Raw genomic sequence first — 26,463 nt, forward strand, 5'->3', positions numbered from 1 at the left:
ATAAATAAAATAATAATAATAATAAATAATAATAATAAATAATAATAAATAATAATAATAATAATAATAAATATATATAATAATAATCATAATAATAATCATATTGATAATAATAATGATAATAATGATGATAAGAATAATAATATTAATGATGATGATGGTAATAATAGTGATAATAATAATGATGATAATAATAAAATAATGATGATGATGATAATAATAATGATGATGATGGTGATGATAATGCTCATTATATTAATAATAATGATACTACTACTACTACTAGTAATGATGATAATAAGTGATAAATATAATGATGATGATGATGACGATGATGATGATCTTGGATGAATAGTATTAATTTTATAGAGAAAGCAATGGAAACAACACCTAGTAATAATAATAATAATAATAATAATAATAATAATAATAATAATAATAATAATAATAATAATAATAATAAAAGAATACTGAAACACAGAATCTCTATCATTTGATGTCTATGATTCCACTCATTCAGGAAATGCAAAGTAAGAAATAAATTCACAAATACAAAACAAAAACATGTTCAATTGGAAACTACTAGCAAAAACAACTGAAATATTGAAACAACAACCTTGAGTGTGGATTCAACCTCATATAATAAGGTGACACTAATCAACCACAGCTGAAATATCGTAATAGCGTTGAGAAAACACATCTCGAAAAAAACAAAAAAAACAAACAAACGAGAAACGAAAGCGAGGTCAATATAAGTAAGAAGATATTCTATCGTTTATCACATCCCCATCCGTATAAATATGTGGGGACCACAGAAAAGATGGAAAAACGAAAAAAACACCATGCCGATACCCACTGGAAGGACACGGAGAATACTGGAATTCAGAGGAGCAGAATTCCAGAGAAGCCAATCGCCATTATTGCTGGCAAACTAAGAGGTGTGTTTGACACTTGGCCAAAAAAGAAAATGTAGATGTTCCAAATTACCGCATATATCAGAAAAGTAAAATCTTAAATGAAGATGGCAGTCTTTGGACGGCTTTAAAAATATCGATGAGAGTTTAACAATATTGATGTGAGTTGCTGGTAAATCAGTCACGTCATATGTCGAAAAAGAATTTAAAAACAAAATCTAGTTTCGATAATGGTTTAAGAAAACAAACAAAAAAGACAATTCTTGTCTGTTTTGGGTGGAGCGAAGGAGATAGAGCGGTCACTCAAATAGCTGATATGTTAAGAAAAAGAAAGAAAAAGAAAAGAGATTTCAGAAGAAGAGGGGAAAGAGAGAAAGAAGGACCGCGGGAGAGGGAAAGAAAGAAAAAAGAAGAGGAGGAAATGCTAATCTTAGAAAGATGGGGTCAGAATTAGTTGTTTTCATAAAATTCATTTGTTTTAGCAGATGGGAGAAACCTACAAAAGAGCAAAGTAGAAAGAGAGACTTTCCCCACCACCGGCTGAGTAGACAAACATAATCCTTGCCCTGAACCTTGCAGCGAAAATCGAATTAAGTGTGAAATCCTGCATCCAAAAACGTTAGTTTGTTCTTCGTAAATTCGAATTGGGGAATTGTTTAACTTTGCATCGCGCCAACTATACCTGAGATTATTTTATACAAGTAATTATTTTGGATAAGGAAATGATCTGTTTTTAATAATCATTGATTTCTTGTTGATTAGAGAGTAACTCCGTTGATTTCAGATCTACCCTCAAACCTGATACTCAGACAACATGTTAAAGGTATTGGCATACAGACTTAAGGTCCTGCGCGTTTGGTGCGATTTGGGCACCAGAGCGGTAATTTGCAATGACCAATGAATTGTCTGGTTACATTTTGACAGTAGACGAAGTTAAAATTGTAATCACCGTGACTTGCCAACAGAGAGATTACATTTATGGTTATGTGACGCAGGATTGTGCGTAAATCCCCTATTCATATTGCACGTATGGTGTCGTTATGACCAGGATATCATATTTCCGTGAGATGTGCACGACGAGGAACATTTTTTGAGCGCGTGTAACTCTATTTTTCTTGGAAAAAAAATGAATAAAATAAGAAAAATCGGAAATTATTGAAACAAGAAAAAAATTGTCGAAAAAGAAAAAAGATCCAGGTTGCTGAACGTTGGAAGAAATCTGAGAGTAAGACCAGTCGGTCGAAGTCAGCTCGCCACACAAGTACAAAACGTGCAATTTAGCAAAAACAGCAGAAACAGACAGCAGACGAGAAGAAGGGTAGTTCCTTATTGTTTCTACTCATTTCTTATCAGTGTAGTTTTCTTGATCAAGTCTATCGTCATGAATATTTTGTTTTAATTAATAATTAATTAATTTAATGTTTTAATTAATAAGTAATTTTTATTGAAAAAAGGTATTATCATAATAGCCTCTTCAGAAATAAGGGTAAATAATTTAGACGATGCAGTGATAAAAAAGAATGTTTAGGCAGAGAAATTCCTGTTGGCCTAGAAGGGAGCTATATGAACTCTCGCAGGGTTCGTTGAGGCGACGTACGTTACCAGGCCAGAGCTGCGTAACCTGTTATGTAAACAATGCACTGACAATCAAACTAATTTCAAAGCCATCCGAGAATTGATACGGTTACGTAAGATGAATTGTGTGAGCATTGACAGCTTGGTTAAAAGTATTGAGGGAATGGCGGTGTGCACATTCCCCGAAAGGGGCGAGAAATCTAAGAAACCCCAGAGCAGAGCAGGGCCGGCGTGGAGCAAGAGAGAAATCACGGAGGATTGTCAGTCCTAAGAGTAAGGCAGAGAACTATAGGTAAAGGTTTTCTGTAAACCCATCAGCTCGGGCGGATACAGACAGGTGCGAGTGGGAGGATGGGGTGCAAGGAAACAGTAAACATGGTCGGTTTGGGTAGGCGAAAGACGGGTGTCGAGTGACAGGAGAATCAGAGGATGTCGATTGAAATTCTGAATATTAGTATGTCACTCAATTTTCAAGTAAAAAAGAAATTAACTGTTGTAATTGATTTAGAAAAGATTAACAATTACGAATTCTGTTTTTTTTAGGAAAAATCGAAAGAACGAAAACGAAATAGAAAGAGAACGACAGTCGTGTATTTGATTAGAAAAAGATGTAAGCGAAACAGACCTTAAAACTGATTATTCGTCATGACTTTATAAATACGCATAAATGTTATTTTTGTATGGCAGTGATATAGTCGTTAGAGTTTAATAAAATGTATAGTCGTTAGAGTTTAATAAAATGTATAGTCGTTAGAGTTTAATAAAATGTATAGTCGTTAGAGTTTAATAAAATGTATAGTCGTTAGAGTTTAATAAAAAGAAAAAATAGACCGACCAAAAAAGTGTGACTTTCTTCTAAGAATTTTTTAAACGCCATCGTTTTAGAAAACGAAATAAAGAAGAAAGATGGCAACAGTTGGCAATTTAGGGGGAAACACGTGTGATTTTTTAAATCGTAGTTCATTAAACGCGCATTTGTGAATGTTGTCAAGAGATAGAGAGAAATAAATGAGAAATTTCTCGAAGTATCCAAATCGAGGAATATTAAATGGAAGCATATGAGTTGACTTTATTAAGTCAATTCACCTTAACTTCCCGTGCAAAATGTTGCTTGCACTTATGGAAACGAAAAGCATGAAGAAATACAATGAAAAAAAGGCAATGATTGGCTTGAGGGAGCGATTTGCTCCCCTTTGGGGAGGTTGAGACCCCCCTGAGACCTGAGAAAGACCGGGTAAATACGCTAAAATTGTTTTAAATTAATCCCGGACAACAAGGGATATCAAAAATACTTGAATTGAAATATATATATATACAGGGTCGTGCAGCTAAATTGGGACTAACATAACATTTTGTAAATTCGCTATTTTCAAAGGCAAATAATGATAAAACGTAATTTTAACTTATATTTATTTCTTCTTTATTGTCTACAGAACAAAATCATTCGATGCGAGCACCCTTTGCGTCAATAATTAGGGAGATTCTCGAGCGAAACCGTGAACAACTCCTTTTTACATCCTCGGGGTCAAGATTACGAAATGCCCGACGAATGGCGGCCTTCAAAGAGTTGACACTTGGATGTGAAGTTACGTTAGACTCTCCCTCAATGACGCCAAACAGCCAATAGTCACAAACATTCAGATCTGGGGAGCTGCTGGGCCAAATATCCTTCGGGACCATCAAAGGAAGATTCTCCTTCAGGAAATCCTGAACTTTCTTTGCTCCATGAGCGGGCGCAGAGTCTTGAACGAGCATCACTTTGAAGGGGTCGTAGTTCCTACGTATCCAAGGCATCAAAACATCTTTCAGAATTTTCAAGTACTCCGCTGTGTTGATTTTAAGGCCCGCTTCGATGAAATGAGGAGGCATCACCTTACCATCACTTGCGACGGCTGCAAAAACCATCACAGAGGCGGGCTTTTTGCTCTGCATCACAGGAGGACCTTCTGAAGGATCGTAGGAAATTACCCGAGTGTTCTGGCGATTTGCAACCTCATCAACAACGAACTTTTTCTCGTCAACAAAAACGCGGACATGTCCTCCTTTGTGTTTCAGATAGTTCAGATGCTTTGGGCATCTTTCCGCTCTTAGGGTTTTTGCACGGGTAGTTAAAAGGTTACGGACTCTCCTTACGTATGACTTCATACCAAGGTCTTCCTTGAGTGCCCTGCTGATGGTGCTACGACTCACTCTGCGCTTTTGTGCCAGTTTTGACATCGACTGACTTGGGTCTGCCTTCAACGTCCTTTTCAGCCCAGCAAGGAATGTTTTGGTTCTCTTTCGATCACTGCGGGGACTGTGTCGACTTCTCTGAAGCTTACCCTCGGCATCAAAAGCAGCAACAACTCGATAAACCGTCGATTTCGCATAGCCTGTGCTCTTTATAATGTCCGAAACAGAGTTCCCGGCGCATCTCATTTCACATATCGTCGTTCTTCGTGCTAATTCCGCCATATTTGAGCGAAGTATGCCAGATCTTGATCTGAAATATTAAAGCAAAGGGTTTTATAGATTGTCTGCAAAAAAATTTTTTGTCATAGGTTAGAAATTACGGAAGATATGTGCTGTTAAATTTAGCCCCAATTTATCTGCACGACCCTACACACACACACACACACACACACACACACACACACACACACACACACACACACATATATTATTGTTTGAAAAGCCAGAGATATATTTTACTGTTTAAAAATCCAATAACAGGAAATGTCAGGATAAAGTAGAAACGAGATTGTACTTGTTAGCCTGGAGAACACCTTCAGACTATGGCTTTCTGAATGACAGGGATTAACCCCGGAAGTCATGTGAACGGATGTTAGATTTGGTCCAGGTTTCAAAACTCTAGACTATGGCTGAAATGCACACACACAAATGTATCTGGGGTTTCCCCGAACACGTAGCTTAATCTGATGGGTTAGGTAGATTATCCACCCCGACCCGCACCCTACTATAAGAGGCCAGTGCCGCTCGAAATTAGACAGATTGGAGATTGGAGCCAGATTGCATGGAATCTCGAGATAATAACACCGCTCCCAAACGCCTGAACCCCCTCTCCATTCCGCCTGAGTGCCATCTACGAAGAAGAGAGATTGTGAATTTAAAAACGTGCTAAGAACTGAATGTGTATATATCAGTAAAAAGATTGTACATTTTGTGAAATTAATTTTTAGTAGAATAGAATTTTTATTTGTTTGTCTTCCTTCTTTCTGGCATATGCGAGCTTCGCTTTTCGCTTTCAGAAGAATTCGACACAGAGGCGCTTGGAATTTCATGTGGCGAGCTCCAAGCCAACTAGAGTCACAGTTTCGAAGAAGACCAGAGGTCAGTCGCTTGACCTCACCACAGGAGTTCGGCTACACATGGTGAAGTAGAGGAGAATTGGCAATATGAAATGAAAGGTATGAAAAAGTGCAGTTTGTTCTCTCCGTAGAAGTCAGGAAGATTGACTGGTCAATAATTTGACGGGACACGGTGTGTATCACCATGAAATGCTAACGAATAATGCTTCTGGGAGTGCAAATATTAAAGAGATGTAACGCAGTGCAAACTCTGTAGATGGGAGCTGTGTTCTCCGTTCAGCCTGGGAGGTACAGCCAACGCTGTAACCCACTGGTGGATGGAGAATTATAGAGAATAATGTTATAGAAAACCAAATAATGATAGATAGAAAAAAAACTGAAGCGAGTGTCTCGTGAATTTGAACATTAAATCTTGTAGGATAAAGCAAAATTTTATGAAAAAATCAAAAATGGATTAGTTGAATTTTGGAACATTTAAACTGCCAATTAGAATGTCATGTGTAACGTCGCTTCGACGGGTTGTTACGAGACCGTGGTAAAATAAAAGAATGAATTACTTAAGAGGAGTTCTGAAGCATTTAAACTGTCGCATAGAAAGTCATTCGATATCAAAATGTTACAGAAAAAATAAATAAGGTTAGAGAGGGGTATATAATTTATACCTATCCTTAAAGAGAAAGAAACCGAGGGTACCCATAGTATTCTGATTTTTGTAACAGAAATAAAGACTTCGCTAAAATGATTTAAAGATGGGAAAAAAAACGTTGTGAAACGGGGAAATTACATAAGGACAGAGAGAGGTATATAATTTACACCGATCCTTTGGGTAAAGCAAAACCAACGGTGCTGATGTTGTCTGATTTTTATAAAGCATATAGGTAAAAATATACGTTGTCAATTTTTGGATATTTTTTTAGTCGAGCACTCTGCTGAAGTTGTAACTAATAACGTCGATGTGCACAGCACACAGTGTCGATTCAGGAGAGGTATGGTTAAGGATTGTGCAACCCTTGTCTCACAATTACACGTGCAGCTGCCTCTACAGGGGGTATCCTTTGTCTTTCGAGACTGAACGGAGGCAACGACACAGCACATGATTTGAATTTGAAACCAACGAGACTATCACTGAATTTCACAGCAAAGTTATAAGATATGAAAGTTATAAGATATGAAAGTAACTAATAAGGGTTTCGTTTTTTTTGTCCCCTTGTGAACTATGGAGGCGAAAGATTTTATTGTAATTGGTTGGAAAATGTGTGTGAGTATACCTGGTATGATTTATGAGTATACCTGATATGATGATACCTGATATACATGATATGATGATATGATGTATGATTTATGAGTATACCTGGTATGATGATACCTGGTATGTAATTGGTTGGAAAATGTGTGTGGTATGATTTGTCGACGCCCGTGGGAAAGAGAGATCGAATAGCCAATGAGATGATAGTTAATAATTGAAGAGTTGTTTTGAATATTTTTTGGTAGAGGGGAGACAGGAGCCTCTGACAGCCAGAAATGGCCAAAGAATTTGACCGTGGTCGTCGAGAATTGCAACCAGAAAAAAATAGAGATTGAATTGGAAAAAAAGAGAAATATGAGAAGAATATGTGGATGGGGTTTGACCTTTTCTTTTACCTGGTGGAGTGTGAAAAATCTTAAGATTATTTTGTTGAAATAGTGAGTATCTGGTTAGGGCTGTCGGAGCCAATAGTGAAAGAATTTCCAAATATACGTTACAAAAGATGCTAGAATCATTGAAGCCAGAAGAAAGAATTAATTTGGAGAAACTGAAGTCCCAATTAAACCAGGTTGACACTGAGAGTTCCAGTGAGGGTATGGATATTGTTAACGGAATAGCCGACATACGATCATGATAATATCAGTGATCACAGTAAGATTAGAGAGTACCTGTATTGATTTCAGATCTACCCTGAAATCTGATACCCAAGCTGCAACTTGAAAGAAACGGCATATCAGCATCACCATTTATGAAGAAGGAACTCAAGCACAGTACAGGAGGCTAGGAAACTTTTAAAGGCATTGCAACACAGATTTAGGGTCGTGCATGTTTGGTGCACTCTGGGCATTATAGCGGTTATTTCCAGTGACTGGTTACTTTGAGGAGTTTGGGATTGGTGCACATCTTCATGCTCGTGTGCATGACATAGAGAGATTACATGTGTGGTTCCGTGATGCAGAATCGTACATGACCTCCCTCATTCTTATTAAAGTGTCAAATTATGCGATTTCTGGTAGTTTTACTCCCCTGACATAATGTTTTTTTTTCTATATTTTCGTTCAATTTCTATTACCTAACTTACATGCTGTTGGTCAGTTCATGTTTTTTCAATGTACTTTTACTAGTTTTTTGCTCCCTGTTACATCATTTTGTGAACTGCTGAGACAGCGATGATGATTTAACAGTTTTTTATGTTCATTATTATCACCTCTTTGCTGAGAGGAAATTGTTCGAATGTAGTGCTTCTATGTGTCGGAAGATTGCCAGAGGAGTTTATAATTTTCTACTATTGTTTGGGCCTTTACACTTTTTGTCTGCGTGTTCAAAATGTAGACCTTTGCATAGCTTCCAGTCTTCTTATATGCTTTACTATTTCGTCTCTTTGTCTACAGTGTTTACATTTACTGTTTTCCAGGTTTTGTTTGTATTGGCTTTTATATAGTATATTCTGGTTACGCTGTGTAGAGCGCTCGTCAGTAGCGATTCTATTTATGTGTTCAAATGTATGTTTTGTAGCCATGTTTATGTATTTTAATGTGGATCTTCTTTGCTCATTCTTATAAATGATCCGTATAGCGGCTTCCATTATTTTGCCATTCTGATTTTTTTGTTTCCTATTTCACTGCTTTTCCACTGTTCATTTCGTGCTCCATTTTTTTCACTGTTCATTTCGTGCTCCATTTTTTTCACTGTTCATTTCGTGCTCCATTTTTTTTTCACTTCATTTCGTGCTCCATTTTTTTCACTGTTCATTTCGTGCTCCATTGTTTCTTAAACCATTCACTCAGTCTTTTATACTTTCCAGTTTTCTTCTCATTTAATTCCTTGTTTATTTCATACAGCCAGTCAATATTCTTTCGATGGCATGAATTGTACATCGTCATTAATTTTCGAGATTTTCTTTTGGCGAGCGTACGAAAGGCTCAGAATACCCTAATAGCAATATTGAATAGACATTTATCGCGTTTGTTTACATTACATACTTTTGTTTCAAGGAGTTTTCGTATTCATTTCGGGTATTCTCGTTGATGGCGCCTGCTTCCAAATCCTCCAGATATTTATAGGTATTATATTATTTAAGTATTCATAGGTATTATATTCTCTAAGTATTTATAGGCATTATATTCTCTAAGTATTTATAGGCATTATATTCTCTAAGTATTTATAGGCATTATATTCTCTAAGTATTTATAGGCATTATATTCTCTAAGTATTTATAGGCATTATATTCTCAAAGTATTTATAGGTATTATATTCTCTAAGTATTTATAGGCATTATATTCTCAAAGTATTTATAGGCATTATATTCTCTAATTATTTATAGGCATTATATTCTCGAAGTATTTATAGGCATTATATTCTCGAAGTATTTATAGGTATTATATTATTTAAGTATTTATAGGCATTATATTCTCTAAGTATTTATAGGCATTATATTCTCTAAGTATTTATAGGCATTATATTCTCTAAGTATTTATAGGCATTATATCCTCTAAGTATTTATAGGCTTTATATTCTCGAAGTATTTATAGGCATTATATTCTCGAAGTATTTATAGGTATTATATTATTTAAGTATTTATAGGCATTATATTCTCTAAGTATTTATAGGCATTATATTCTCTAAGTATTTATAGGCATTATATTCTCTAAGTATTTATAGGCATTATATTCTCGAAGTATTTATAGGTATTATATTATTTAAGTATTTATAGGTATTATATTCTCTAAGTGTTTATATGCATTATATTCTCTAAGTATTTATAGGCATTATATTCTCTAAGTATTTATAGGCATTATATTCTCTAAGTATTTATAGGCATTATATTCTCTAAGTATTTATAGGTATTATATTCTCTAAGTATTTATAGGCATTATATTCTCTAGGTATTTATAGGCATTATATTCTCTAAGTATTTATAGGCATTATATTCTCTAAGTATTTATAGGTATTATATTATTTAAGTATTTATAGGCATTATATTCTCTAAGTATTTATAGGCATTATATTCTCTAAGTATTTATAGGCATTATATTCTCTAAGTATTTATAGGTATTATATTATTTAAGTATTTATAGGCATTATATTCTCTAAGTATTTATAGGCATTATATTCTCTAAGTATTTATAGGCATTATATTCTCGAAGTATTTTTAGGCACTATATTCTCGAAGTATTTATAGGTATTATATTATTTAAGTATTTATAGGCATTATATTCTCTAAGTATTTATAGGCATTATATTCTCTAAGTATTTATAGGCATTATATTCTCGAAGTATTTATAGGCATTATATTCTCGAAGTATTTATAGGCATTATATTCTCTAAGTATTTATAGGCATTATATTCTCTAAGCGCTGTTATCTATTCTTCGTTTGACAGTTCGGGATAAAATATGCTGCTTCGACTATTCTCTCTTTTCATTTCAACTTCCATTTGAATGTCTTTGCTAAAAATTCTGGTTGTATTTATCAGCTTATTTAGTTCCTTTTTGTCTCTTGCAAACAGTTTTAGGTCATCCATGTGAATAAAGTGGTTTACTTTTTCGCTTGTGTCAAGCATTTCACCCTCTGAGTATGTTAGTGAGTGGGATCATGATGATGATAAAATTAATAATCATAGAAAGCCTCCATGTTTCCATTATTTTCTCCATAACGGGTTCAATTGCTTGAGGGATTATATTGTGAACTTTCTTGTAGTAGATTCATGCCATGTGTTTTTTCTTCCTTTTAATTTCTTCATTTTTTTATAGTCCACAGAGTTTTCATTCACTCTCACTAGCCGCCTTTTTTCGAGTTTGATTTTGTAGTAACCTTCCATTATTAGGTCTTTTGTCATCTACTTCTGACTATGGATTTTGGTTTGTTATTTTGTTAATTTCTACATCCCCGAGTTATTTCCCTATCTTAAATTAAAGAGGCTACTTACCTGTTTTATGGTCTTGTTCCTGAAATTATAAGAGTCCAAATGTACGGGATCTGATAATATCGTTGCAACTATCGAATCCTTCCTCTCAGATAGGTCTATAAAAGTAATTGTTGATACGCAGAGGTTAGAAGGATACAGAATCAACGCAAGTGTACTTAAACGACCAACAATCTTTCATAATATTTTAAAATGATCTGGAAAATCATATTCTGAGATCATTTATTGATCTCTACACAGACAATACAATTGTCTATGGCAACACTTCGAGGAGCAGTATTAATCAAGATCTTGCTGATTCTCTCTTGTGCACTTGACAAAAAAGGGTGCTTGTTACTTTTAACACCTCTAAAAATACTCTCTTTTCACTACTAACGTTTTGATACGTTTTTACTCAATGAAACGAATGGCTTTCTCTTTGAAGACGCTTCTTGTTTTGATAAACTGTTAAGAATGACTTTCACCGAGGATCTAAATTTGAAGGATGTCCATCTATTGCTAAACTCACTGAAAAAAAATAGATAGTTCTACCATTCAAGAAAATACCTATCTCCAGTGTCAGATAAGTCCTAAGGTGGCATACTGCTGCCAGATATATGGAGAAGTGCTACTCAAAACACTCTTTCTTGACTATCGTTATCCTCGAGTGGCTTCATAAGTGATGACTCAAGAATAAAAAAATTTGAAACCCATCCGTGAAGAATGAGCCAAATTTGGTCCACTTAGAATATGAATACTCATTTGCATATTTACTGGCGACTCTCCTAACGATTACATCCAAGCCTTGCCAGGTTCGTGCTGACATTACTTGCTTTGAAAAAGCCAGTATCCCACTCGCACAACCCACAATACATTATGACATTTTGCTGAACATTTTTTGGAGACAGCAGGCATTCTATAAAAAAAGTTCAAACGATTAGTCACTTACCTTCTTGTCTTACAAAATTTTCGCATTCAGACTGTGTTACTCTTTCCATTAAGAACTGTGTGTCTGCCACATTGCTACTAATTTGAACACTTTTCTGTTTGAACCACTTGAGCAACAAAGTCGAGTTTGTGTAACTAACTGACAAAAGAAAAATAGGAAATTAAGCGAATATTTAGTTACGGATTTTTCATGAATGTTCTATTTTCCCTATAAACATGAACATATCCTTCACATGAACTTTCAAACCTTTTTTCTTTGACCATATTATCCTCTGCTAATTACCATTCTCTCCTTGTCAATTATTGTTAACGAAAATGGCCAATAAGGTTGTTTTAAATATTAGAATGAGATCTTATATACAAACGAGTCTTCGAACTTTGAACTTTGTTAACGATCATCTCAACCACATAATTAAATTTTTCATTTTCTTCTTGGTTAAACAGAGATTAATTCCTCTATCAACCGGCGCTTCATAATCTCCAAAGACTTTGAATTCTACGTTTACTATTAGATACATATTAGATATTAGATGTATTTGGATATTTGATTCAAGGAGAGTTGCCTGTTTGTGTGTATGTATTTTCAGCTAAAGGTAAAAAATACATAAAGCTGATATATTTTTTTTGGGCACTGCCTGGAACAAAATATAGGAACATTTAACAAAAAAATTGGAACAAAATTGTACAGTATTTCTCGAGACATAGCGATCCAATTCTCTCCAGACAACTGTCCTCATCAGCTTCATTTCTCTTCAGATTATTGAAAGTTCGTTAATTCCTTACATTATTATTATTATTATTATTATTATTATTATTATTATTGGCTCACATGGAGCTTTCACACAAGTAAACAAAATATCTGATTGGAGACCTGTTCTCTGGAAGTCGAGTGACAACAAGTCTCTCCAGACGTTCAGCTTTCTCCACCTCCTTCGATAGCATTTGCAAAGAAATTTGCGTCATCGCAACAGCCTCCTACCATTGATCTCTCGCTGGCAGTGGTCATTGGTGCATACTGGAATTTGAATAGCACTAAGCCTCCCCAAGGTTCCAGTTCTCTTCGCACTTGTCCAGCGAAGGTCTGGTCAGCGCTCTCTCCTCGGTCTTTCCATCCTCCTTGATCCTTCTCGGCTCTTTGGTATCATTTTTATTTTGTGGGGAACGGTGATGAGACAATGGGAGGGGATGCATGATGGGGGTGTAGAACTTGTAGACATGCAGCATCGGTGTTCTTCATTCCTTGTAACGCTTCTTCATTATATTGTATTCTTGTATTATTCTCTGCATTCAAGGGTTTTCCTTAATATTTCAGCTGTTTTCATTATCGTTAGTCTTTGTATTTTTGCAGCCATTCCTCTGATTCCAATTTCTGACATTCTTTTTTTTCCAAGTTTTTTGGAATTGTTCCTAGTGTTCCTACTATTATAGGTATTAAGGTATTATTTTGATTTTCTTCATCATCCAAATCACTTTTAACTCTCTGGCCAGCTCTGTGTATTTGCTTCGTTTTTCCTTTTCTTTCATACTCACCCTGTGGTCAGCTGGGACAGCAAAGTCTACAATTTGACAGGATTTTTCTTTCTTGTTAATTATTACGGTATCTGGTCTTCTTGCTTGGATAGGTTTGTCCGTCTGTATGTCCATGTCCCATAGGATTTTGTGGTTCTTGTTTTCGAGTGCTGTTGTGGGTTTATGCTTGTACCATTTGTCTGTACATTCAAAATGCAGCCGTTTGCATAATTCCCAGTGCACCGCCCTTCCCACTTGGTCATGCCTCTTTTTGTATTCTTTTGGGCCAGTTTGCTGCATTCACTTACTATATGGTTTATCGTTTCGTCTCTTTGTCCACAGAGTCTGCATTTGCTGCCTTCTTGTGTTTTATCGATCATTGCTTTTATATGATTAGTTCTTATCGAGTTATTTTGTGCTGCAGTTATTAGAGATTCAGTTTCTCGTTTTATATGTCCTTTTCACATCCATGTTCAGGTGTTTTCGTTATTCTCATCTTTTGTCATTCATATGAATCTTCCGTGGAGTTGTTTCTCTTCCCATTTCTCTTTTCTCGTTTTGCCATTTGTTTCTTCTTCTTCTTCTTCTTCTTCTTCTTCTTCTTCTTATTATTATTATTATTATTATTATTATTATTATTATAATTATTATTATCATTATTATTATTATTATTATCATTATTATTATTGGCTCACATGGAGCTTTCACACAAGTCAACAAACGATCTGATTGGAAACCTGTGGTGTTCTCTGGAAGCTGAGTGACAACAAGTCTCCCCAGACGTCCAGCCCTCTCCACCTTCAATAGCATTTGCAAATGAATTTGCATCATCGCAACAGCCGCTTACCATTGATTTCTCGCTGGTAGTGGTCATTGGTTTATACTGGAATTTGAGTGGCACTCAGCCTCCCCAAGGCCCCAGTTCTCTTTGCGCTTATCCAGCCGAGGTCTGGTTGGCGCTCGCTCCTCGGTCTTTCAGTCCTTATTGACCCTTCTCGGCCCTTTGGTATCATTTTTTTTTTTGGGGGGGGGGATCGGTGATGAAACAATGGGGGGAATGCATGATGGGGGGTGTAGAACTTGTAAATATGCAGTTTCGGTGTTCTTCATTCCCTGTAACGCTTATTCGTTATATTGTCTTGTATTATTCTCCGCATTCAAGGGTTTTCCTTAATATTTCAGTCGTTTTCATTATCGTTAGTCGTTGTACTTTTGCAGTTATTTCTCTGATTCCAATTTCTGACATTCTTTTTTCAAAGTTTTTCGGGATTGTTCCTAGTGTTCCTACTATTATAGGTACTATTTGGACTTTCTTCATCATCCAAATCCCTTTTAACTCTCTGGCTAGCTCTGTGTATTTGCTTCGTTTCTCCTTTTCTTTCATACTCACCCTGTGATCAGCTAGGACTGCAAAGTCTACAATTTGACAGGATTTTTCTTTCTTGTTAATTATTACGACATCTGGTCTTCTTGCTTGGATGGGTTTGTCCGTCTGTATGTCCATGTCCCATAGGATTTTGTGGTTCTCGTTTTCGAGTACTGTTGCAGGTTTATGCTTGTACCATTTGTCTGTCCGCTCAAAATGCACAATTCCCAGTGCACCGCCCTCCCCACTTGGTCATGCCTGTTTTTGTATTCCTTTTGGGCAAGTTTGCTGCATTTGCTTACTATATGGTTTATCATTTCGTCTCTTTGTCCACAGAGTCTGCATTTGCTGTTTTCTTGTGTTTTATCGATCCTTGCTTTGATATGGTTGGTTCTTATCGAGTTATCTTGTGCTGCAGTTATTAGAGATTCAGTTTCTCGTTTTATATGTCCTTTTCGCATCCATGTCCAGGTGTTTTCGTTATTCTCATCTTTTGTCATTCTTATGAATCTTCCGTGGAGTTGTTTCTCTTCCCACTTCTCTTTTCTCGTTTTGTCGTTTGTCTCTCTGTTTTCTGTTTTGTTTTTTTCAGTGTCTCTCGCTGCCATAATTATTCTTTCAGTGTTTTGCATTATGTATTTTTCTAGTCTTTTGTCGTGTCCTTCACACAGTCTTCTATAGAGATCAGTCCCCTCCCACCGTCTTTCCTTTTCACGTAGAGTCTGTCAATATCGTCCTTTGGGTGTATTTTTATTATTATTATTATTATTATTATTATTATTATTATTATTATTATTATTATTATTATTATTATTAACCGATTGAAAATCGCAAGCGTCGATATTTTAAAATATATAACAGCAACAACAACAACAACAACAGCAGCAACAACAGAAAGTATCGCGTGTATAGCCATATTCAAGATTTACCAGAGATTATTACTTAATGAAATAAATCAAGAAAAAGATGATTAAGAACAGCTAATGACTGTAAGGTTAACATCATGGATTTGTGTTTGAGAACAACCTGTGGTGTTCCCTGAGGTCTGAGTAACAACAAGTCTCCACAGATTTCCAGTAATCTTAACATATTTCGATAACATTTGCAGCTCAATGTGTGCAAGCATAGCATCCGTTTACTATTGATTTCTCATTATTAACGACTATTGGCCTTCACTGGAATTTATGTTGCAATAAGCTTCCTGCAAGTCCTAGGCCATTATTATTATTATTATTATTATCATTATTATTATTATTATTATTATTATTTTTAAATTTTTATGTACATTATTATTATTATTATTATTATTATTATTATTATTATTATTATTATTATTATTATTACAAGGAGCTTTCACACAGGTCATCAAAGATTTCTCCTTGAGAACAACTTGTGGTCTTCCCTGGAAGCTGAGTGACAACAAGTTTCCCCAGATTTCCAGTATTCTCCACCTGTTTTGATAACATTTGCAAGTGAATTTGTGTTATCGCAACAGCCGCTTCTCACTGGCATCGGCTATTGATCTTCACTGGAATTTGAGTGACAATAAGCCTCCCCAAGATCCCAGTTCTCTTCGCACTTATCCAGCGGAGGTCTGGTCAGTGTTCTCTCCTCATTCTTTCCATTCTCCTTGACCAATCTCAGCTATTTGGTATTACTCTTTTTGGGGGAGGAGCAGTGATGGGGCAATGGGGGGATGGGATAGCGAACATAGACATGCAGCTTCATTGGTCTTGGTTCCGCATAAGACTTCTTCATGTTTTGTCTCTGCAGCAGCTCGTCTGGCCAGCACATGTGGCCCATGTGTATTAGTCTCCACATTCATGGGTATGCCTTAATATTTCAGCTGTTTTCATTATTGTTATTATCTTCTGTTGTATCTTCCCAGCCATTCTTCTGATTCCAATTTTTCCCATTCTTTTTTCAAAGTTTTTCAGAATTGTTCTTAGTGATCCTACTATTATAGGTATTATTTTGATTTTCTTCATCATCCATATTCCTTTCAGTTCTCTGACTAGCTCTGTGTCAGCTGACTAGCTCCGTTTCTCCTTTTCTTTGATATTTATCCTGTAGTCAGCTGGAACAGCAAAGTCTATTATTTGACATGACTTATCTTTCTTGTTTAATTATTACAAAATTATTATTTACTCACTGGGAGTAGTCACACAAGCCATCAAAGATTGCTCTTTGAGAACAACTTGTGGTGTTCCCTGGAGTCTGAGTGACAACAAATCTCCCTAGATTTCCAGTACTCTCTCTATTGATAATCTTTGCAAAAGAATTTGTGTTATCACAACAGTTGCTTACCATTGATTCCTTGTTGGCTGCAACCATTGGTCTTAACTGGGAGTTGGGTGGCAATAAGCCTCCCCAAGGTCCCAGTCCTCTTTGTACTCATCCAGCGGAGGTCTGGCTAGTACTTTGTCTCCTTGGTCTTTCCATCCTCCTTGACCCTCATTTGGTGTGGTGCCCATTTATGGTGATAAAAAAAAAATCAATAAATAAACGGGTGTTTTTAAATTATACGGTTTCAGTTTTCATGATTCCATGTGATGTTGCTTCGTGTTTGCATCTGTAGCTGTTTCTGTGTCGTTTATGTGTGGTGGTAGTCTTCACGTTCAAGGGTTTTCCTTAATATTTCTGCAGTTTTCATTATTGAAATTCGTTGTTACTTCTCTGCCATCCCTTGGATTCCCATCTCTCCCATTCTTTTTTCAAAGTTTTTTGATACCATTTCTAGTGATCCTACTATGGGTGGTGTTATCCTTACTTTCTTCATTCTCCAGATCCCTTTAAACTCTCTGGCCAGTTCCGTGTATTTATTCTGCTTCTCAGTCTCCTTGATCTTCACTCTGTGGTCTGCTAAAATGGCAAAATCTACAATCTGGCAGGACTTTTCCTTCTTGTTAACTATTATGACATCGGGTCTTCTTGCTTGGATGGGTTTATCCGTTTATATATCCATGTCCCATAGGATCTTGTGACTTTCATTTTTCAGTACTGCTGCCGGTTTCTGTTTGTACCATTTGTCTGTATCTTCAAGTTGCAATTGTTTGCATAATTGCCAATGTACTGCCTTAATTGTGTCCATTTTATATTCTTTTGGGGCTAGTTTGCTGCATTCACTTATTATGTGGTTCATTGTTTCATATCTTTGTCTGTAGAGTCTGCATTTACTGTTTTCTTGTGTCTTGTTGATTCTTCCTTTGATGTAGTTGGTTCTAATTGCGTTATCTTACGCAGGTGTTCTTAATGATTCAGTTTGCCTGTTTAGGGTTTTTTTTTTGTAGCAATTTCCAAGTGTTTTCGCTTGTCTTCTCTTTTGCCATCCTTATGAATCGTCCATGTAGCTGTTTCTCTTTCCATTTTCTTTCCTTGTGTTATTCCTCGTCTTTTTTTGTATCTTATTTGCTTCGTGTGCATTACTGGCTGCAGTAATCATCATATAGTAAGTGAATGTAGCAAACTAGCTCAAAAGGAATACAAGAACAGGCACGATCAAGTGAGAAGGGCAATACACTGGGAATTGTGCAAACAACTGCATTTTGAATGCGCAGACAAATGGTACAAACATAAGTCAGCAACAGTAACTGAATACGAGAATCACAAAATCCTATGAGACATGGCCATACAAACGGATAAACCCATTCAAGCAAGAAAACCGGATATCTTAATAATTAACAAGAAAGAAAAGTCCTGCCAAATCTTAGACTTTGCTGTTCCAGCTGACCACAGGATCAAAGAAAAGGAGAAATGGAGTAAATACACAGAGCTAGCCAGAGAGCTGAAAGGGATATGGATAATAATAAAAAATCAAAATAGTACCTATAATAGTAGGAGCACTAGGAACAATTCCAAAAAACTTTGAAAAAAGAATGGGAGAAATTGGAATCAGAGGAATGACTGGAAAGATACAACGAATAACAATAATGAAAACGACTGAAATATTAAGGAAAACCTTAAATGCGGGGACTAATATGCATGAGCTACATGTGCGGAACAGACGAACTGCTGCAGAGACAAAACATGAAGAAGCGTTACATGGAAGCAATCCATATCCGGCTTGGCACTTTCTCAGTATATTGTTCAGGGGCATCATGGCTATGATGAACTGTAATGGTGATAGTGAATCTCCCTGGAAGATGCCTTTTTGTATGTAAATTTCTGTCATGTGTTGTCCATCAGCTGTCAGTTCCAGTCTCTACGTTTTCATCGCATTTTCTATCATGTTGATGATCCTGCTTGGTATTTTATACATTTTAAAGCATTGTATTATCCATTTTTGGGGGATCCTATCGTATGCTTTTTTGTAATCGATCCATGCCATGGCGAGATTCTTTCTCCTTTTTTAAATTTTTTTTATTTTTATTATTATTATTATTATTATTATTATTATTATTATTATTATTATTATTATTATTATTATTATTAATAATAAAGACCATGGTGAGCAACCAATCTACTTGGGGTCAGGTTCACTAAATGATTCTTCCACTATCGGTTAGCTTGTTGGCAGATTCCAAAGCGTTTAATGATAGTTCCTTTAAAGGAGATAAAGAAATCCACACTTGCTTTTACTGCATGCATAAGTACTTTCATTGCTTGGTTCAGATCCAGGCTTATCACGTCTTCTACATCGACTTAAAAGAACTTTTGTAATGACCAATTGCACAACTCTAATATATGGCGTTCTAATAATTCCTGTAATGTCTCTTTTATCGGGAAAATAAGTTTCTTGAAACTGTGATTCTCTTTGGATGTGATCCCAGTTATGATGATGTAATACTTCCAACATCTTCTCTGTACTTTTTGGTAGTCGGATTGCTGCTGGAAGATCGTATGCGTAGTTGCAGGATTTGGGTTCTTGTCTGCAGAAAGAGACACACAAATTTCTACGACTTTATCAAACACGCCTGCTCTCTTAATTCCCTTATTTCAACTAGTTTGCTTGCAACACTAAAGCTGGTCTTGAGTCAATATGAAGGCGGCATTCCATGGATATAGTGAAAAGAAACGCATGATTTCGAACCGATGAGATGGAATCTAGGAATTTTTCATATTTTGAATAAACATATTCACAGTAACTTGCAGAAAATATGGCAGTTGTTCTGCTAAGAGAGCAACAATTTAAGGCTGTGTATGTAGCTTCAGGTTTCTATGGTAAATCTATGGCCAGAACCTACATATACATGCAATCAATAATTGAGTGAGGACGTTTTACTTGTAGTTGTCTTATCTTTTTTTGGGGTGAGTGGGTCATACAATTGATACAACACTCTCTCAAAATTCAAATAGCCCCGATTTCATGAATTTGCCCCATACATATTAGACACTAAATCAGAAAAACATTCCAAAATTTCAAAATCATCTGAATATTTAAATGTCCCCGATTACATAAGCGATTACTAAGATTGTTAAATGTTCATTTTTTTACTGTTAAGATAATTTTCCTTAAAAATCACAATCAAATGTTTAAGTTTCAAATGGTAAATAGAAAAAATATTTTGAACTATTTTTATTTTATTTGGCTTACATTTCGTTTCTTTCGATTTTTTCATTAATACTTTATTCAATATTTGTTATAGACATGTAAAACATTTATTGATTCATGACCAGTACAATATCAAAGTATAATACGATTAAACGTATAATTAAGATAAAATATAATTAAAAGTAGAATGTAATTAAAAGTGCAATATAATTAAAAATACAATTTAATTAAAAGTGCAATATAATTAAAAATAAAATATAAATAAAATAAAATATAAATAAAATACAATATAATTAAAAATACAATATAATTAAAATAAAATATAATTAAAATAAAATATAATCAAAAATACAATATAATTAAAAATAAAATATAATTTAAATACAATATAATGAAAAATAAATATAATTAAAGTACAATATAATTAAAAGTACAATATAAATAAAATAAAATATAATTAAAAATAAAATATAATTAAAAGTAAAATGTAGTTAAAACTAAAATATAATTAAAATACAATATAATTAAAAATACAATATAATTAAATACATAATTAAAAATACAATATAATTAAAAGTACAATATAATTAAAAGTACAATATAATTAAAAGTATAATATGATTAAAATACAATATAATTTAAAATAAAATATAATTAAAAATATAATATAATAAAAATTAAATATAATTAAAAATAAAATATAATTAAAATAAAATATAATTAAAAATAAAATATAATTAAGAATACAGTATAATTAAAAATACCATATAATTAAAAATACAATATAATTAAAAAACAATATAATTAAAAGTACAATATAATTAAAAATAAAATGTAATAAAAATACAATATAATTAAAAATACAATATAATTAAAAATATGATATGATTAAAAATAAAATATAATTAAAAATACAATATAATTAAAAAACAATATAATTAAAAGTACAATATAATTAAAAATAAAATGTAATTAAAATACAATATAATTAAAAATACAATATAATTAAAAATATGATATAATTAAAAATAAAATATAATTAAAAGTACAATATAATTAAAAATACAATATAATTAAAGATACAATATAATTAAAAATACAATATAATTAAAAATAAAACATAATTAAAAATAAAATATAATTAAAAGTACAGTATAATTAAATATACAGGATAATTATTGATACGGGATGATTACAAATATAATTAGAATATTATATAATTAAAATTAAAATATTACTAAAAGCGTTAGATAAGTAAATGTATAATAGAATTCCAAGAATAATATAATTAAAATTACTATATAAGTAAAAGTATAATACAATAAAAAGTATAATATAAATAAATGTTGAACAAAACGTAGTCGTTAAAGAAAAGAAGCTTAGTCTTAGAAATAATAAATGCTGTCATCCAATAATCAAAAAGTATAATAAAATAAAACTTTAATTATACGTATAAATAATTCGCAGTATAATATAAGTATCACTTTCATGTGAGTAAGTGTATAATATAAAAACATTGTGTAACTAAACAATAATATAATTCAAAGTAATCAAAAATTTAATGAAAGTTTTATAGAAGTAAATGCATAGGATAATTAAAATATCACAGTATAATATAAATAAAAGTTTAATATGATTAAAATGATTTTATGTAAAAAGTATAATGTAAATAAATGTATAAAACAGATAAATGAATAACATAATTTAATGTAAAAAATAGAAATATAAAGAAGTATAATATAATGAAAAGTATAATCTAGTTATTAATGTAAGAAAGTCTAATATAATTTAAATTATCATATAATTAACAATCCAATATAATTAAAGTATTATAAAATTCCTAGTAAAAACTGCAATAATATTAATAGTATAACGTAATAAAATGTATAGTACCGTTAAAAGTATAATATAATTTAATGTAAAAATTTAATATTATTAAAAGTATTATGGAATTTAATATAATAAGGTATAATATAATCAAAACGACATTTTTGGTACCGCGCTATTTTAAAATATTTTTTTTCAGATTAAATTCAAGTTTCACAATATCCCTTTTTAATTAAATTGTTAAGAGGACGAATAGAATAGTTAAAAACACCCTCACCATATTAAGAATGGCTTTCAAAATCATAACGTTATTATTTCAGCATGGTACCAAAAATGCACAAGTAGCGAAAAATATAATTTAATAATTGTATTATAGTAAAACTTGTATAATATAATTGCAAGTTTGATATAATTAATAGTTAATATGATTAAAGTATTATGTAATTTAATTTAAAATAGTATTATACAATAAAAAATATAATACGATTCATAGTATTATATAAATGAATTAAAATATAATTAAGAGTATAATATAATTCCATGCAAAAATAGATAATATAAATAAAACAATAATATAATTAAAATATAATAAAAGTTTATTATAATTCAATATAAACAGCATAATATAATAAAAAGTATGCTATAATAAAAAGTATAATACAACTAAAATTATCATATGATTTATTGAAATATGTTTAATATGTGTAAAAGTTTGACAAAAATAAAAGTAAGATACAATTAAAAGAAAAATATAATTTAATGTAAAAAGTATACTACAATTAAAGTAAAATATAAGTAAAATTATAACATAAATAAAAGTATAATATAATAAAAAGTGTAATATAATTAAATGTATAATAAAATTAATTGTATAAAAATAACATAAAAATGATAAAATAAATAATATATTATATAAACCAACCATAATTTAATGTAAAACAGCAAATTATTAGAAGATACATGAGAGTATAATACAATTATATGCAAAACAAAATTATATGTAAAACAAAATAATATCATTAAAATTGTAAGATGAATGAGAGTATTATATATAAATTATAATACATTTTAAAGCAAAAATGTAAATATAATTGAAATTAAAATACAATTAAAAGTTTTAGTAAAAACAATAAAATCCAAAAGTACTTAAAGTATTATAAAATTTGATAAATATATAATTAGAAATATAACATAATTAAATGAAAGAAGTATGATATAATTAATAGTAAAATATAATCAAAAATACGAAATATTCAATTAAAAATATGATATAATTATTACATAATATAATATATAAGTAAATGTGCTTTATAATTAAAGTATAATATAAGTCAATGTAATTAATTATAATATCATGTAAAAGTATAATATGTAAAAAAAAAAGTGCAAAAATAATACTTTTATAAAAAGTACAATATAATTTAAAGTATAACATAATTAAAAACAATAATATATTTGTACCTATTTACTATGCCTCCCCACAGGACAGAGTTAGACACCAGGGTCGTTTTTTAACGTGGAGAAAAGGTACAAAAATAAAAATTGTCTCAGTCGTGAAGGATTTCTCCTCCACCGAAAGAGAACAAGAAATAGAAGTGCAGCATCTGAAGAACAGATGGTATTTATTTGCTCCCCCACTGAGCAAATTAGGCACAAGGCCGTTTTTAATGTGAGGTAAAAACCAGCTCCCCTAAAAGTAGGCAAAAAGGGGGCACTCTGGTTACCAAAAATAATAATTGTCCCAGTATAGAGGGTTTCCCCTCCATTGACTGGTACAAATTATCTTAAGTGCAGCATCTGAAGAACAGATACTACACTTTGAAAGGACAAGTTGGTTGTAGTTATATTTGTAACTTTAATATAAGTTCATGTGAAAAGTATTACATCGAAACTATAATACAGGGTGAAGCAGATCAATTTTCTTATTGTGTTTAATTGATATTTTAAATAAGCAAGTTGCTCTGTCCCACTCTGTATAATTGACTTACATGTAATTATCAGGTTAACATGAAAGTTCTTGTGGCTTTTAACTTTTAAATTCAGATGAACTTATCTGGGCTCAAACAAAAATTTATTGATAGAAATAAGCACCATAATAATCAACTTTTGTCAACGCAACATAAGTGTATTAACGTAAAAATCTTGCGTTCTAGTGACGATGAAAGTGCTGAAGACGTTTTTAATATCGCTTAGGTTTTTGAAGCATTTCTCCGGCAGAAAGTTGTCGAGATGCTTGAAAAAGTAGTAGTCGTTAGGTGAGAGGTCTGCAGAGTATGGCAGATGAGGTAGCCTAATTCGTTTAACTTCTGCAGGGTCAGTTTAGCAACGTGCGGTCGGATATTGTCGTAGAGGAGAATTGGTCTTTTTCTGTTGACTAATGCTTGTCGAAGTTTCTGATGCATTTCATCCATTTGTTGACAGTATTTCTCCGCCGTAATGGTTTCACCTGCATTAAAAAAACTGTAATGGAGGACCTTCTTTTGGTGCAACTCTGGATTTGGAAAGTGTCCTGGAACTTCGTTGTCGTCTAACCACTGAGTTGGCGTCATTGGTTGTTGTAAAAACTCACTTTTCATCACAAGTCACAATCCAGTCGAGAAATGTGTTGCTCTTGTTGCATAAAAGAAGGGAAGATGACATTTCATAATGGCGTTTATTTTGGTTGTCGTTCAATTCGTGAAGCATCTATTTATCAAGTTTTTTGCCTTTCCAATTTCTATCAAGTAGTTGGAAATCGTTGTATACGATCTTTACATCATCAGCACCATGATCTCCGTCTAGCATCAGTTGAAATGAATGATTCTCGTCTTGAGGAGGCTCCATGTTTTGAAAAGCTTCTGGGTCTGACCTTTACTCTTGATTTGAGATGGAACACGTACATCAAATCTGTTGCCAAACTGCTGGAAAAAAGGTAAGACCCTTCTAATGTTCTAGTAGATATTTCACGGATGATGCAATTCTCTACCTGAATAAGAGCCTAGTATGTCCAAGGATGGAGTACTGTTGCCACGTCTGGGTAGGAGCTCCAAGAAGGAGCTTATCTTGCCTTGACGGAGTTCAAAATAGACTTCGTAGCTTGGGGGGAGGGTTGACCGTTTCTCTTCCCTGCAAAATCTTTCCCACAGAAGAGACGTTGTGAGCCCGTCTCTGCTTTATCGTTATTTTCATGACAAGTGCTCGTCTGAGCTCCAATCTATGCCCCCCCTGATTTGATATTCACGAAAATACTCATCTAACTGAAACCACTATCAATAATTTCCCTCACTCTTTATCTGTGCCTAAACCTAACCGTAGATTCCATGAACAAAGCTTTTTTCTTAGAACTGCACACCTGTGGAACTCTGTTCCGTTTCTTGCTTTCCAACTGACTACAATAAGGCTATCTTCAAGTCCAACGTGAACAAGTTCTTAAGTAATCCAATTTACCAAATTTCCACTACTAATGGTTACTACAATATTTTCCCATTGACTAATGTACGTCATTAACCCTTCGAGTGACCTCCGGGCCTTCATAAGTGGTGACTCCTTTGTAACAAAAAACAAACAAAAAAACGTTACGTCTAATTCAGAAGCAAGTTCTTGAACAGTTGTGTGTGGATTGGCATTGGCTCCGGCTCTTACTGATCGTTGTCAACATCCGATGGCCGACCACTATGCTCATCATCTTCAGGATTCTCGGCGCCGCCACGAAATCTTTTAAAACCACCATTGTGCTCTGCGTTCAATTAAGTTGTGGTTCTTGGGCCAAACACTTCGTTGATATCGCGAACCGTTTCAGCAGCTTTTCGGCTTCGCTTGAAATAAAATAAGAAAATTGTGCAAATTTGCTTTTTTTCATCTTGTATTCAACTTCTGTAAAGAAGATATGATGGTTTTAAAACGATTGTAATTCAAGCGATTAAATAGATCGAAAAACGCTCTTTAAAATGATATAAAAAGTAAAGGTATTATAACGAAAACTTATTTGCAAATACATGAATTGATATCAAAATTAAAAATTCCGCAAGAACTTTCTTCTCAACTTTATAATATAATTTAAAGTATAATATAAGTAAACGTATTATACAATTACACATAAAAAGTATAATATAAGCAAAAGTATATCATTATAACAGTTCAGAGCACAATTGACTTTTGCATTGAGAACTTTAATTCAAGTCATTAAAAAAAATCAACAGTATGTGTTTTACAGACTACAATATATTGTGAACTAAGTGTGAATGAGTATATGACGTTTCTTCTTGGTACATCGTGGTGAGTTCCCGACTAAAGCAAAAATCAAACTGGCGAATTCACCGATTTTCATAACAATTAGAAGTGTAGAACATTCCTTGAACGAGCAACGTCGGGTCTCCCTGCTTGTACAATATAAGTAT

At 33.2% G+C, this 26,463-nt stretch overlaps 1 protein-coding gene across 1 annotated transcript in view; it reads right to left on the reverse strand.

The window, feature by feature from the left end:
• LOC145256835 (glycine receptor subunit alphaZ1-like) overlaps positions 1-26,463 on the reverse strand; it is a 168,184-nt gene that overhangs the window by 22,194 nt on the left and 119,527 nt on the right. The window contains exon 6 of the mRNA XM_080115608.1: positions 11,896-12,033. Within this exon, the coding sequence (XP_079971734.1) occupies positions 11,896-12,033 (138 nt within the window). The remainder of the gene's footprint in view (positions 1-11,895; positions 12,034-26,463) is intronic.

The sequence above is a fragment of the Euprymna scolopes genome, chromosome 3 (assembly GCF_053919585.1).
Source record: "Euprymna scolopes isolate OS-2025 chromosome 3, ASM5391958v1, whole genome shotgun sequence".
Classification (NCBI taxonomy): Eukaryota; Metazoa; Mollusca; class Cephalopoda; order Sepiida; family Sepiolidae; genus Euprymna; species Euprymna scolopes.